Genomic DNA, 14,879 nt, shown 5'->3' with positions numbered 1-14,879 from the left:
CGGCGGGCCGGGCGGCGGGCGGCGAGCGGGGGAAGATGGCGGAGCTGGGGAAGAAGTACTGCGTGTACTGCCTGGCCGAGGTGAGCCCGCTGCGCTTCCGCTGCACCGAGTGCCAGGACATCGAGCTGTGCCCCGAGTGCTTCTCGGCCGGCGCCGAGATCGGCCACCACCGCCGCTACCACGGCTACCAGCTGGTGGACGGCGGGCGCTTCACGCTCTGGGGGCCCGAGGCCGAGGGCGGCTGGACCAGCCGCGAGGAGCAGCTGCTGCTGGACGCCATCGAGCAGTTCGGCTTCGGAAACTGGGTGAGCGGCGCGACGGGGGCCGGGCCCCGGCTAGGGCGCAGGAAGGCCCGCGCCTCGCCAGTAATCGGGCGCACAGGCAGCTCCGGCCCTGCTCGCTCGCTCCGCACCCCGGAAGGCCCCGGAGGTGGGGAGGGCGACGCTGCCGCTGTACAGTCGGGCACCTGTCGGAACCTACGCTCAGAGAGGCTGTGGCGCGCCCAAGGTCACACAGCCGGGACGGGGCCAAGCGGGGCTTTGAACGCGGGCCGCTGACAGCAGAGCCATTTCCCCCGTCTGCAGGGACGCCGTCACAGGCGTTTGCCGAGTGTAGACGCTGGGCAAGACGCGGTGTCTTACCTGAGTTCGTGGAGGCAGTCAGGCCCACAGACTCGACAGCCCCAGGAGCACCAGGGAAGGAGAAAGGCGGGCACCCCGCGGCTCGTCTCGGGGTCTCTGGTGCGGCCCCGTTCGCTCTCTGTCATTGTCTGCATGTGCCCTGTGTGGTCCGCCAATGCACAGATTCTTTGTGGGCAGCGTGCCTGGTTTGTGCTTGGGTCCCCACAACACCCACGGCATGGGTCGAGTGGTCAGTAAATAATGAAGAAAGGGGTCTGGCCTGGGGCTTTTGCTCTTTACCTCTGAGGTTTCTGTAGGGACGGCTCTGTGGGGGGCGCGGTGAGAACTGGACTGGATCCACTTAGGCTGGCAACATCGTGTGCTAGGCTCTGTCCTTGAGAGAGGAACACGGTTGTTCTGTCTGGGCGGTTCCTCAGCTCTCCTTCCACTCTGGAAGCTTGCATCCGTGTTGGAAAGGAGAAAATCTCTAGCTGTATTCCCACTCATAACCACCACATGTGGCCATGCCAGGCACCCTGAGAAGGAGGGGAGTGAGACACCCCTGGCGCCCTTAGCTTTCCAGAGCCTTCCCCTGCTCCGCCACGTGCCTGCTTTTCGGAACAGCATCCAGCTCGCTGCCGCCTCTCCAGCAGTCCTGCCTGGGCTGCTTTGATTGCCTTTTGCTTTCCTTTCCTGACAGAGTCTTCGGGGCCGCCTCACATACCCATTCTGAAGCCTGGAATCTTGGTTCTCCTCCCAGCTCCTTAGAAAAGATGCTTCTTTCTGAATCCTTACCTAATGGCTCCCAGCATTGCGATGGCCGTTTTTCAGAAACTTTCCCACCTTGTCCTTCCATGCTTTGTGGATATGCACCGAGCATGTGTTCTGTGCAGATTCTGCAGTGGCGGAGGACTCTGAAGGAACGCAAAGGCCTCATCCTTGCGTTCAGGTAGCTTAAAGTGAGGTATGGACTTGGTCCTAGGCCCAGAGCTCTTCCCTAGCACCAGGCCTGCATGTCCAGCCGCCTCCATGTCCAGCCTCCTCCCTGTGTCCTACCTGCTCTCAGTGCCCTCTCGAAGTAGCCCTTAGTTCCTTGTTCCACTAAGTTCCTGATCCAGTTGATCAGCAGTCTCCTCACAATACCTCCAGAGCGAACCACTTAAACGGCCGTAGTCGCGGCTGATGTTTCCTTCTCGCCTTGACGGCTTTTGGAGCCTCCTTGTTCATTATTCCCTGGTACCCCATTCCACACACCGTAACCAGAGCAAGCTTCGCCTGACACCGGCCTCAGTGGCTTTTACTTTGATTAAACTCTACAGCCTGCATGGCCTTAGAAGTGTTGAGCAATGACATCTCATCTGTTACCTTCCTTGATCGTTTTCTATTTCTTCTACCTAGAGTGCCCTTCCCCCGAATCATGGCCCAGGATTGATCTTTCCACTTAAATATCAGTGCCTCAGAGGGCCCTTCCCTTCACCGTCCCAGCACTTGTCTCTACGTTAGCAGCTAAGGAGGCGGAGAGCCTTGCTGGCCTATCTGTGCGTATGTCATGAAATTTTCCCTACGGCCGTGGGCAGTTGGCTTTGGACAGACCAGTTTGACTTCAGAGCCTGTTCTCTTAACTACACTGGCTGCACTGCCTTCCCTGTGGCACTGGGGAAAATCCACAAAACACAAGACCCCGGCATCGAAACCATTGACGTGGTTTTGGAAGAAACCAGGTTGGAAGTGGAGCGGCCTCTTTTGGAAAATAATACTTTCCAAACTAATGTGCACACAGATCGCGTGGGAGCTGGTTCAAATGCAGATTCTGACTCAGCTGTTAGAGGAGACAGAGCCAGGAGAGGAAGGGGATGCATGGGGCTTGGGCCTGGTGCACAGAGGGCCTGGCTAGGCTGCGGTCAGGGCCTTCTCCACCGCACCAGCGTGAGGTCAGGGCGAGGCCTGAGAGCCTGCATTGCAGCCAAGGCACAGGGGGTGCGCTGGCCTGTGACCACCCCCGGAGTGCCGTCGAGCTGCCACCTCCCCGGCAGAACCTCGTTGCTTTCCCCCCTGGACTTCACTTTTCCTCCTCTGAGGCTCTTCTGCAGCTCTGAGATGGGTGCTGCTCTTCTGAGCGCGCATCCAGCTGTGTGCACAGAGCTGGCGTGTCCCGCTTCCACATATTTAGCCTCTGCCCACTGTGGGCTAGGCTCTTCTCGTATAGGTCTTGTGGCATCTTCATAGCAGCCCCAGGGCTGGTTCTTACCCTTACAGTTGAAGAACAGCAGCACTAGGAAACTAAGCACCTTGTCCAGGGTTCCGTGGCATTTCATGTGATAGAACCAGGAATGAACGCAGGCCTGTGTGACTCCAAAGCCTGGGCCCTAACCCATTCTGTGCAAGAGCATTAAGCAATGTGGGTCAGAGGCTGGGAGGCCATCGGTGCCACTGCAGGAGTGGATAGACTGGAAGGACTTGACCTGATTCACTGGAGATTAGTGTGGGGGAGGGCCTGGGTTCGTGAGCTGTGAGGGTGAGTGTGGAAAGAGATGGTGTGGGGGTTGGGGACAGTGATGTGAAGAAAGATGAGGCCTGTTCAGTTCTACTTTCAGATGGCAAATGGTGACACCGGGCCTGGGGGTTGTATTCCCTCATGTGGGATTCATGGGAGAGGGTGGGTTGTGGCCAAATCTGGCAGCATTGTGGTCACACTTTGTACCAGGGCTGGGGCATGGGGCCTGAAGGGAATGGCATACAGCTGAGCAGGGTTAACAGTGACACTTGGGGCTTGGGGACAGCCTGTGTGCTGGCGTGTGTGTTTGTTAGCGAGGGCCAGAGAGAATGGGTTAAAGGACCTTGGCTACAATGGAGTAGAGTTGGCAGGTGGTGACCCAGAGTCAGATCAGCAGGGTTTGGTGTCCCTAGATGGCTGGTTTGTGATGGGTCTGTGCAGGATTCCAAAAGTTAGAGGCTGCAGGCCCTGCTGGAGCACAGGAGCACAAACACAAGTGACAGCTAAGGGCAAGTTGCAGCTGTGGCAGAGGAGCCAGAGCCGTCAAAGAAACTGGACTGACACTGAGGAGCTTGAGGAGGGCCAGTGCTCCGCTGTAGGGGTGGTCAGGAGGGCTTTGGCGGAGAAGTGGGGTTCAAATGAGTGTGAGAAGTTCTCTGTGAACCATGGAGGGCTTCGTGCACACACATCAACGCTCTTTCCTGGAGCCAGGTGGGGTGTCCTGAGTAGAGCTGCACCCTTCGAGATCATGGTAGACACCCAGGAGGCGGAAGAAGGCCAGATACGTAGGTGATCACTGCCTCGTGCATGCATTCATTCTCTCATTCATTCAGGTGGCACTGCCTTAGGGACTGGAATAGCCCAGCCCCTGTGGTGAGAATGGGCTGGGAGTAAGATGGCTGGCTCACCTGGCAGGTGCTGTGTGGACAACGGGGCCTCAGGATGTCCTGCAGAGGGGACATGAAATGGCTGTGCAGGTAGAGGAGAGTGTGGAGGAACAAAGGGTTTTGTGTTTTAAGAGTCTGGTGTATTCAGGGCCAGGCAAAAGCCAGCTTGGGGTGATGGTGGAAGCTTGTGAAAAGCCCTGGGTGCCAGGTACAAGAGCGTGACTGGGGTTTGAAGCCGGCTGAGGCTCTGTGATCATCCAGGATCTGCTCGCCAGTACCAGGCCCTGAGCAGGTGCTGTGACACACCCCTCACTGCCTTCCTGCCCCATAATCCCTGGGACAGATGCTTCCTGCATTTTTTTTTTATTTTTATTTTTATTTATTTATTTTTTTGAGACCGGGTCTTGCTCTATCGCCAGGCTGGAGTACGATCTTGGCTCACTGCAACCTCCGCCTCCTGGGTTTAAGTGATTCTCCTGCCTCAGCTTCCCAAGTTGCTGGGACTACAGGCGTGCACCACCATGCCTAGCTAATTTTTTTGTATTTTTAGTAGAGACAGGATGTCATCATGTTGGCCAGGCTAGTCTCAATCTCCTGTCCTTGTGATCCGCCTGCCTTGGCCTCCCAAAGTGCTGGGATTACAGGCGTGAGCCACCGCGCCAGGCGATGCTCCCCACTTTTATAAATGAGGAAACAACTGTGGGTGATGTGGGAATGTGGAATTTGAACCCAGGGCTTCTGACTCCATGCCTAGAACCATCTGTTTCGTTGGTGCACCAACCATGCTGCAGGATCCCTGGGATTCCCAGGGGTCCCCCTAGATCTGCTGGATTGTCACCTCTGAGGCCGAGGTCTGGAAATTTGGATGGATGGAAAGAACCCCAGAGAGCTGTGAGGCGCGGTTGGGAACCATGGGAAGGGGGGCCTTACCTTCCTCCCTAGGGCAGAAGCCTCCGGTGCGTCAGCCCCAGCCCCTGAGCGTCCTGATGGGGTTCTAGGGATCGCCATTAAGGATGGGCTGGAGGGTGGGGGATAGCCAGGATGGGAGAGTGGCCGGGAGGGGCAGGGCGTGCAGAGGGGGGTCTCCAGCAACTCCAGCCTGCAGCGGGACACCCAGGAGGTTGGCTCACAATGAGTCACCCCTACCCCTAAGCTGCTGAGTCGGGGTGGGGCTGAGAAGCTGCATTTCTAACAACTTTCTGGGTGCTGCTGATGCGACCACCCTGGGACCCCACTTAAGAACCACTGGGGTAGAGTGGTAAGACATGTCTGTCACTTTATAAAACTTCAAAATTATTTTAAAATATATTTATTTGTATTGTGATACAATATGTGTGACATAAAATTTACCATTGGAACGGTTTTTAAGTGTCCAAGTCTGGAAGCATGAAGTCCACTCTCAGTGTTGTGCAGCCACCGCCAGTCACCTCCAGAACTTTCTCATCTTGCCAGACTGAAACTCTCCCCATTCAACACTCACCCCCTCCCCCTTCCGCAGCCCTTGGCACCCCCATTCTACTTCCCATCTGTGGCGCTAGGGACCTCATATGAGTGGGATCCTGCAGCATTTGTCCTTTTCCGCTGGTGTTTTCCACTTCGCATCATGCCCTCGAGGCCAGCCGTGCTTTCATGGTGGAACGGTCCTTGTCATCCGTGTGGCAGAATGTGCTTATCACGCATCTGTGATAGACATTGGGTTGCCTCCACCTCTTGGCAAATGTGAATAAGGCTTGCTATGAACATGGTGTTCAGGGATCGCTTCAAGGTCCTACTTTCAGTTCTTCTGGGTAAATAAAAGTGGAATTGCTAGATTAGGTTCTGTGTGTAATTTTTTTTTTTTTTTTAAAGACAGGGTTTCACTCTGTCACCCAGGCTAGAGTGCAGTGGCACAGTCATGGCTCACTGCAGTCTTGACCTGGGCTCAAGTGATCCTCCGACCTCAGCCTCTCAAGTAGTTGGGGTTACAGGCACATCAGCTGCCTAATTTCTAAATTATTTGTAGAGACAGCGTCTTGCCGTGTTGTCCAGGCTGGTCTTGAACTTCTGAGCTCAATGGAACCTCCTGCCTCAGCCCCCTCAAAGTCCTGGGATTAGGCAGAGCCCTTGCACCTGGCTTTGTGATTTTTGAGGAACCGCCCTGCTGTTTTCCACAGTGAGAATGCCACTTTTTAATTTTCTGTCACAGGTAACCTTACCTGACCTGAAGGTGTCAGTCACCTTGAGGGCCAGTGACAAGTCTAAGTCACTAAGGTCTGAGTTCAGAGACCTAGAACTGAGGCTTACAGGGCTTCCCATTGGAAAAGGCTGGGGGCAGTGGCCAGGGACAGTGTGGGCTGCAAAGCCAATGAGTCCCCAGCCTCTGGGATCAGAGGTACATGCCTGCTGAGCTGGGAGGAGACAGGGTGGCTCGGTGTCCTCAAGTCAGCTCTTTAAAGGTGACAGACAAGGCTGGAAGAGGGAAGAGCTGGGGCCGCTGCATGGCCATGACTGAGCTGGTGTGCCAACCCCAAGGGCTGTTGGCGTTCATGCCTGCCTTGCCACTCTGTCCTGTCGCCAGCTGCAGGTGGCCGTAGTTGGCCCAGTGTCTGAGGCTGAGAGACTGGAGGTGCTGGAGTGACTTGGCTGTGGGAGGTGATGAGGACAGCCTAGTCAGCCGGGAGCCCATGGGACATGGAGGCAGGACTTGGAGCTCCTAAGAGGGGCTGGTGGCCTGGGTGGCAGGTGACGGCCAGGCAGGCGACTTGTCAGGGCTCTCTGACCTGTGCAGATGGGAAATGCTGCTGTCTGTGGCCTGCGGCTAATGTGTTTCTTACCTGCTCTGTCTATGGGGCCGGTGGTTCCCCCCTGTCCTTTAGGACATAGTCCAGTCCCCTGCCCCACGGATTTTGTTTCCTCCTGGCCCTGCAGGGGCAACCCAGTGTGTCCAGCTGCTCGTTAAGGTCTCTGCCCACAGAACGCCCTTCCCTGGCAGGATCCCCTCCCTTACACCCAGGTCCCTGGGGAACTGGGCCTTCCCGGCTTCCTGGCTTTTTGAGGCTTCTTCATTTGAAGAAAAAGGAGCTGGAGCTGGGCCTCCCTTTGGAGATGTAGCACACGCCTCCATCCCAACACCTGGCCCCAGACCACCAGGGGAAGAAGCCCAGCCTGGGGCCGGGATGAGCTGTCCTCTGCCTCATCCTTCACAGTCCAAATAGGGTTTAGGAAAGGACAGCATTGGGGCCACCGAGGGACAGCAGGGTCACAGGGCTTTGCAGCATCGACCAGGACAGGAGATGCTCCCTGGAGCCTGCAGGGAGCCTCAGGCATAGTGCTGGCTGCGTGAAAGACCTGTGCTTCACTGCACATCGCCGGGCATGGTCAGCCCAGCTGTGGCCTGACCCCAACCTCTCAAACATGGTTGTTACAGAAAGAAGAGCAGAAGCCCAATGGTCCAGCTTTGCTCTGCCTCTTATCACGGCATCAGGAAGCATCTAGGACCCCCTCCTGGTGTGCGCTGCATCGTGAGACGGTGGGGGCGTGTGGTGACGGGCGCAGGCTCCTGGCCACACTGCCTGGTGTTGAAGAGGCTCAGCATTCACTGGCTTCGGGCCCTTGGCAGGGGCTCACCAGCAGGTTTACTTTCCTTATCTGAAAACCAAAGGCTGTAACAACACTCCTCCCCCGTGGGAAATGACTCGAGGACTTGGAATGATGGGTGTAGATGCACTTATCTGCTGTAGTTTTAAATTTCATTGGCAAAACCTGCAATAGATGGGCTGGTAGGTGAGGAAACAAGCTGAGAGGATAGCAAGTGATGGAACAGATTTGAGCCCAGCCCTGGGGGGTCACTGGAGGCTTCCTGGACCTGGCAACCTGCTCTTGAGGGATAAACGGGAGCTGCGGGAGGGAAGCGGGCGGTGTCCAGCACTAGGGAAAGCTGCCGAGGTGGAGGGCATGCTGTGGCCGCACCTGCCTCCTCACCGCCCTACCAGGTGGGCCCTGGCCCTGAGCCTGGGCACTAGGAGTGAAGGGCACTTCCAGCAGGGTGGGTGCTGCTAGGCCTGCAGTGTCTCGCGGGGCCCTGGGAAGCTCCTGAGAGGTGCGAGGCAGGGGCCAAGGACAGAGCTGTAGACCCTGCAGGGTGTACTGAGGCTGGCTGATGCTGGCTCCTTCGTGCTCCCAGACTTCCAGATTTTGGAAGGATTTTGGAGGCTGACCTGATGTTGCTAACTTGAAAATTTGCCAGGTAAGTATATTTTTAAAAAATCTCTGCAAGTGAGAAGTCTTGCAGGCCTCTCCCTGCTTGAGAGACGAGGGCCAATGCCAGGGGTCCCCAGTGACTCACCTTGTAGCCTTGGGTAAGCGACCTGGCAGCACAGAGCCTCTGGGACAAGGTGGACACCTAGCCTCACGTGCCTGGGAACCTAGTGCAGCACCCGTTGGAGGCACCTGGGAACTGGCCTCTGAACCGGGTGTGTATGCAGCAGCCCCTCTGCAGCCTCGGACAGAAGCTGGTGCTGAGGGCGGGAGAGGCGCACAGGCCAAGGCTGACTCTGCCCTTGCTGCCCGCCCGTGGGGGGGAAGCACAGACATGAGGTGCTGGGGTGGCCTTTCCCACCCTTCAGGCACCCCGGGATGTTCATCCTCGGTTTCCACCCAACAGGACCCTTTCCTTCCTAAAGGGTGGGTGTCAGGGACTGTTTTTCCATTAGGTAGATATGGCCTGTAGTTACCTGTCTCAGAGGCCAGTGCAGATCCTGGGGTTCCCTGACCCCTAGGTGGGGTGGGGAAGAGTATGAGCTCCTGGTAGCCTCTGCCCCAGCTGCTCCACGAGAGGGGACTCGGCTTGCTATGTGGGGCCCACTCCAGGCCTGAAGCCTTTTCCCACCCATGTGAGGTGTGTGGGGCTGCATGTGTCTCCTCTGCTGGCAGCGACAGGCCCGAGGCTCAGAGATCGTCAGTGACTAGCCTAGGTCACAGAGTGGCGGTAAATGCTGGAGACAGTTGTGATTTGGTATTGCGTTTTAGGCCAAATGTTTCCAGAGGAAATAAAATGAACAGATTTGCAGTAAATAGTGTTGTTTCTAAAAGCAGCAGTCATTGTCCCCATACACCAGATCTTTTGGTTTTTTTTTTTCAACTTTTAGCTCTTGTGCCTTTTAAGATTCTCAGATGCCCCGCAGTTGGGTTTTGGCACTGCCTTCGGTAGTCACAGTCCTGGGGATCCCTGGCCCCAAGGTGGCAGGGGGTGAGGGATGGGGGGGTCCCAGCACCTTGGCTCCGGGCCTGTGTGCCAAAGGAAGCCCCAGCTGTGGGATCCATTCCTGGAGCCCAGAGCGCTTCTCTCCCAGATGCCAGCTCCTAGTCAGTCATCAGCTTGGGTGGGCTGGCGGGTCTCTCCGGTCCCAGCTGGGCCTTTGGCGGTGCTGCAGGCAGAGCTACAGCACTGGTCCCACACGCTGGCGGGCAGAGGGAGGCGCAGGTGGGGGCTGGGTGGCTGAGAGGCGGTGGCCAGGGAATGAGTGCGCATTTTGGGCAGTTACTTTCTGAAGTGGCTTTAGCGGTTGACTGAGGAAGAGGCCTCTCAGCAGAAGGGAAAGATTGAGGGAGTTACACAGTTTCCTCCCATTCAACCTTATATTTATGGGTTGCCCTCTTGTAGGAATGATGAATGCTTTCAGCCGGTGGCAGACTCCTGGCCAGCTGCTTAACCATGGAAGGTGCTAAAATGAAGGCCTGCCCCTTTGAAGAGCCGTGCCCATCACCTGCAGTCACTGCCTGGGAAAGGGCCACGCTAGCCCCCTGTCACGAAGGCCAGGACGGGTGTGTGGCCAGGACAAGTGTCACAGATGTGTCCTGGCCCTTTCTATTTCAGGAGGTGGCAACATGGTAGAATGGGGTCCCCTCCTGCAGACAGCACCCTTGCCCTGGACTCGGCCTGCCCTCACACCCTGGGACAAGCCCGTTTTCTAGTCTGAATGAGGCTGGTGCAGGCAATCCCTGGCCTGCCCACGTGTGTCCTGCGGTGTTCAGATAGCCCCCGAGAGTGCAGGTTTTATGGGGGGGCAAATGGCAGTACCGGGGGGCTCCTCTTGTCCCAGGTGGGGAATGAGAACAAAGTCCCGACCTTAGCCAGGGGTTCTGGCCTCAGCTCTGCCACCAGCTCACCCCAAGAGCTTACACTTCTCTGGGTCTTCACTACTTCATGTACAAAGTCACTGCTGTTGCTTCCAACACCTCATCTCTCCCGAGGCCAGCTCACAAGAGAGAGTGACTGAGTGCCTTTGGGGAGGGTGGGTAACAGTGCCGTAGGAAGTGCTCTGGGTCAGCCTTTGTCAAATCGTTAAGAGAATCTGTGCAGAACCCAAATCTCACACTCTGATGTTGGAAGTAACTCTGCCCTTTGTCATCGTAGGAAGATATGGCTGCCCACGTCGGTGCTTCGAGGACTCCCCAAGAGGTGATGGAGCATTACGTGAGCATGTACATCCACGGGAACCTGGGGAAGGCCTGCATCCCAGACACCATCCCTAACCGCGTGACAGATCACACCTGTCCCAGTGGGGGCCCCCTCTCACCCAGCCTCACCACCCCCCTGCCCCCACTGGACATCTCCGTGGCTGAGCAGCAGCAGCTGGGCTACATGCCCCTGCGGGACGACTACGAGATTGAGTATGACCAGGATGCTGAGACGCTCATCAGTGGGCTCTCGGTCAACTATGACGACGACGATGTGGAGATTGAGCTGAAGCGCGCGCACGTGGACATGTACGTGCGGAAGCTGAAAGAGAGACAGCGGCGGAAGAACATCGCTCGTGACTACAATCTGGTGCCAGCCTTCCTGGGGAAGGACAAGAAGGAGAAGGAAAAGGCACTGAAGCGCAAGATCACCAAGGAGGAGAAGGAGCTGCGCCTGAAGCTAAGGCCTCTGTACCAGTTCATGTCATGCAAGGAGTTTGATGACCTATTTGAAAACATGCACAAAGAAAAAATGCTCAGGGCCAAGATCCGAGAGCTGCAGCGGTACCGGCGAAACGGCATCACCAAGATGGAAGAGTCGGCAGAGTACGAGGCCGCGCGGCACAAACGGGAGAAGAGGAAGGAGAACAAGAACCTAGCGGGCTCCAAGCGGGGAAAGGAGGACAGCAAAGACGGCGAGTTCGCGGCCATCGAGAACCTTCCGGGCTTCGAACTCCTGTCGGATCGTGAGAAGGTGCTCTGCAGCTCTTTAAACTTGAGTCCAGCCCGCTACGTGACTGTGAAGACTATTATAATTAAAGACCACCTCCAGAAGCGGCAGGGAATCCCCTCCAAAAGCCGCCTTCCTAGCTACCTTGACAAAGTCCTAAAGAAAAGGATTTTGAATTTCCTCACAGAAAGCGGATGGATCTCCAGGGATGCGTCTTGAAGCTGAGATGCTTTGAAAGTCCATGATGCCCAGACAGCGCGCCAGCCAAAATGACTTGGGGGAGGGGACTTGTTGCTCTATTTTAAACAAATTGAGTTCCTTTTTTAAGATATAAATTCTTTTCATGGTCCTCTGAAAGAAGCAATAGTGACAGTCTTATATTGGATCATGGGGGAAGCAAATGTGTCCATTTTAACTTAGTCCTGCAAGTCACACACTGAGCGGATGCTCAGCCTTTACCTGTTCAGTTTGGAGCTTATTTTGAGATTGGAGAACTTCCTTTTATTTTGTGAGTGTTCTTCCCTTTGGGTACAAAAGCTATTGTGGGGTACAGGGGCAGTGTTTTCCTGCTGGACCGACAAGCCAGCAGCGATCTCCTGGTGACACAAGCTCTTCTCAGGTGGGGCTGCCTGCAGGCTCCCCTTTTCTGAGCCCATGCTGCCCACAGCTGACCCCAGTGCAGCCCCGGGCACACGGCACTTTACATGGGGGCAGCTTGAGCCCAGACTCCTGCTGTGTAGCAGATGAGGAACATCAGGCCAGAGGACAACAGGCTGGCGTTGCCTTGGGAACCGAAGAGGAATCTGTTGGTTGAACACAGCGACCACATGACCTTCCACTTGACTACTGGTGGCAGCAGGTTGAGCGTGCAGTTCCCAAATCCCAAAGCTGACCCTGCGCCTCCTTTGAGTATGGCCAGAACCTGCTGGTTCACTTTGGATAGAGCCGTGGGCCTCGGGCGGGCTTCCATGGGAAAGCACGTTAGCGGGAGGTGCGCAAGACACGTGGACCGCCAGGACCTCTCAACCCATTTTCACGGCTGGTCATTGCTGCTTTTAGACGTGCAGCGCATTTCACTTGGAAGAACCCATTGTAAAAAGTTCAAAGCTAAGAGTTCTGGATTCTGGCATCAGCTTCCTCAGGATTTTCTTCAGTTGCAAGTACCTTTCCACTGAAAATATGAGCACGCCCTCCCAGCTAAGCATCTTTAAGTGTGTTGCCAGGCCCATGCCAGAGCCATCTGACCAGTTGGCTGGTGGCAGTTCTGGTGGAGCACGAGGGAACCCAGGTGGTTCCCCCGAGCCTTGAGCTGCTCTCTGTTCACTGTCTTGAATCACACTCAGAAATGGCTTCTTCCCAGCCCTGCCTACAAGATCTTCTCTGGGGCCCTCTTTCAAGGATGTCCACGGTACCTTCCACCTGAACCTTGAGGAAGTCTTTCGTCTTCCGGCTGCTCAGGGTTCTCCGGTCCAAGACCCTGCTTTAAATGTGGGGTGCCCAGACTCCAGCACTCAACTCTTCCAGGAGGTTCACTTGCCTCTCGGGCCCTGTAGGTACCAGGAGACCGTTTACCTCCCAGAATGTTTGGGCTTGAATTTACATTAAAGTGAAGTTATTTGAAAGAAAGAAAACCTCATCATTTCTAAGGATGACTTAATTATTGTGCCTTTTCCTTTCTTTTTACATCCTTCGGTCCCTTAGGGTAAAATTTTCAGCATTAACTAAAACATTTCAAATATATTGTACATGGCTTTAGTTGTAAAGTATATTGCATGCCGACAGAGAAGTGCTCCCTTTTAGCTAAGCCCACAACTTCTCTTTTCACAATAAAGTACTGAGCAGTGGTATCATGAGGGCCACCTCCACATTGTCCCCTGCAGAATAAATGCAGATGACAGAAAGCTCATGTTGTCTACCACTGAACAGTGTTGGAGACGGTGCTGTTTTTACAGTTGTCTTAGCCCCACTGGTTCTCAAAGGGGGGTTCCTGGCCCAGCAGCAGCAGCCCCTAGGAACTTGCTAGAAATGCAGACATGCAGGCCCCACCTGGCCTTCTGAATCAAACTGGGGTGCAAGCAAGCTGTTTTGTTTTCACAAGCCCTCCAGGTGACTGGATGTAAGCTCGCTTGAGAACCACGGGTTTTAGCTATTCTGGTATCTCCCTGATTTTCTACAACACCAGGATCCTAGTTTGGTGAGGTTTTAAATTTAGCCTTATTTTTATATTAAATGATTGCCAGACTTATATGAAGCTTGAAGCAGCAGATGATCCCTGTCAATGTGTATGGCCCAGGCCAAGAGCTGTCAAACGAAAAACTGCTGAAGCAGGTTTCTAGTATGTATATCTTTTTGATGGTATGAAGAATTTATTTAGGCTTGACTGTTTTAAAACACCATATGAATGTATAATTAATTTATGTTAAAGTATTAACCCTTTGTTCCAAGGGAATGGTCATGTGATTGGCTGCTGCTTAGCCCATCGACTGTTCCTGTCATGGTAGTCCTTAGGTCCTAACCTCTGTCGGCAGCTCAGAGCCTCCACATTTATATTTGATTCTCATGACAAATCAGCTACCATAATCCCATGGAATTAGGTCTTGTTAAAATCTAAGCAAACGATCTTTGAGTCAAAAAAGCTGGATAACTCTTCATTGCTGTCTGAATGGCCAACATTCCAAGAATGTATTAAAAACAGCAACACCATTTTGATTACCCTTTTCCATATTAAACAAGTTGAGAACAAAAGTGTGTCACTGTTTGCTTCTTACCGCTCATTCGGAACCTCTTTGGTGTCTTCTCAAAGCCACACAGACTTTTGGGGGTGAGCCACAGTTCAAACACAGATACAGACTGTCACGTGACATACTTCAGTTTGGTACTTTGTATCAAAGGAGTTTTTCCTCCAGAAAATTATAAAGTTGCTTTCTCTTAAGCAAAAACCCTTTCATGCCAGCTGCTCTCCTCCTCCAAAGCAGCAGAACAGCCAGAGAAAGCGAAGTGAGTCTGAGTCTTTCAGGGAGCCAGGCTGGCTTCCATATGCCTGAGAGCTCCAGTCCTGGTTTTGACTGTCCACACATACACCTGACCCATGCTGCAGCTATGCTAAGGCCAGTAACTACTTCAATGTCTACTGCAAATATGTATTTAATTAAAAGACATTTTCCTGTTACAGGTTGAGTAGGAATTTGAAGTGCTGAAAATCTGAAACTTTGAACACTGCCATGACATTCAATATGTTCATTCAGAGCATTTTTTTTTTTTTTTTAAGAGTTTTGCTCTTGTTGTCCAGGCTGGAGTGCAATGAATGGTGCAACCTCCGCCTCCCGGGTTCAAGTGATCCTCCTGCCTCAGCCTCCCAAGTAGCTGGGATTACAGGCACGTACCACCACGCCCTGCTAATTTTTTTGTATTTTTAGTAGAGACAGGGTTTCTCTGCGTTGGTCAGGCTGGTCTCCTGACCTTAGGTGATCCGCCCACCTTGGCCTCTGAAAGTGCTGGGATTACAGGCGTGAGCCACGATGCCTGGCCTATAGCATTTTGGATTTTGGGATTGGGGATACTTAACCGGTAGTATAATGCAAATAGTCAAGCAGGGAATCTGGTTTCAGTCAATGAGGGACTGCATATTAGAACTCTTATTTTCACTGTACCTTTTTTTCTATGTTGAGGCATGTTCAGATACACAGGTATCACTGTGTCAACAGTTCCGG

At 54.2% G+C, this 14,879-nt stretch overlaps 1 protein-coding gene across 2 annotated transcripts; it reads left to right on the top strand.

Moving 5' to 3' along the window:
• The first annotated feature begins 6 nt into the window (after positions 1-6).
• Positions 7-13,914, top strand: TADA2B (transcriptional adaptor 2B). Of its 2 annotated transcripts, none has more exons than XM_017539099.1 (2): positions 7-80; positions 10,396-13,914. In XM_017539099.1, exons 1-2 carry the CDS (start codon positions 36-38, stop codon positions 11,386-11,388), a joined length of 1,038 nt encoding a protein of 345 aa, XP_017394588.1. In that variant the 5' UTR covers positions 7-35; the 3' UTR covers positions 11,389-13,914. The 2 variants fall into 2 exon arrangements, with proteins under 2 accessions (XP_017394588.1, XP_017394587.1); XM_017539098.1 differs by having other exon boundaries at positions 7-305.
• The last annotated feature ends 965 nt before the right edge of the window (positions 13,915-14,879 follow it).

The sequence above is a fragment of the Cebus imitator genome, unplaced genomic scaffold (assembly GCF_001604975.1).
Source record: "Cebus imitator isolate Cc_AM_T3 unplaced genomic scaffold, Cebus_imitator-1.0 Scaffold117, whole genome shotgun sequence".
Classification (NCBI taxonomy): Eukaryota; Metazoa; Chordata; class Mammalia; order Primates; family Cebidae; genus Cebus; species Cebus imitator.
The sequence above is the reverse complement of the archived record's forward strand: the minus strand, read 5'-3'. Positions and strand labels throughout refer to the sequence as shown.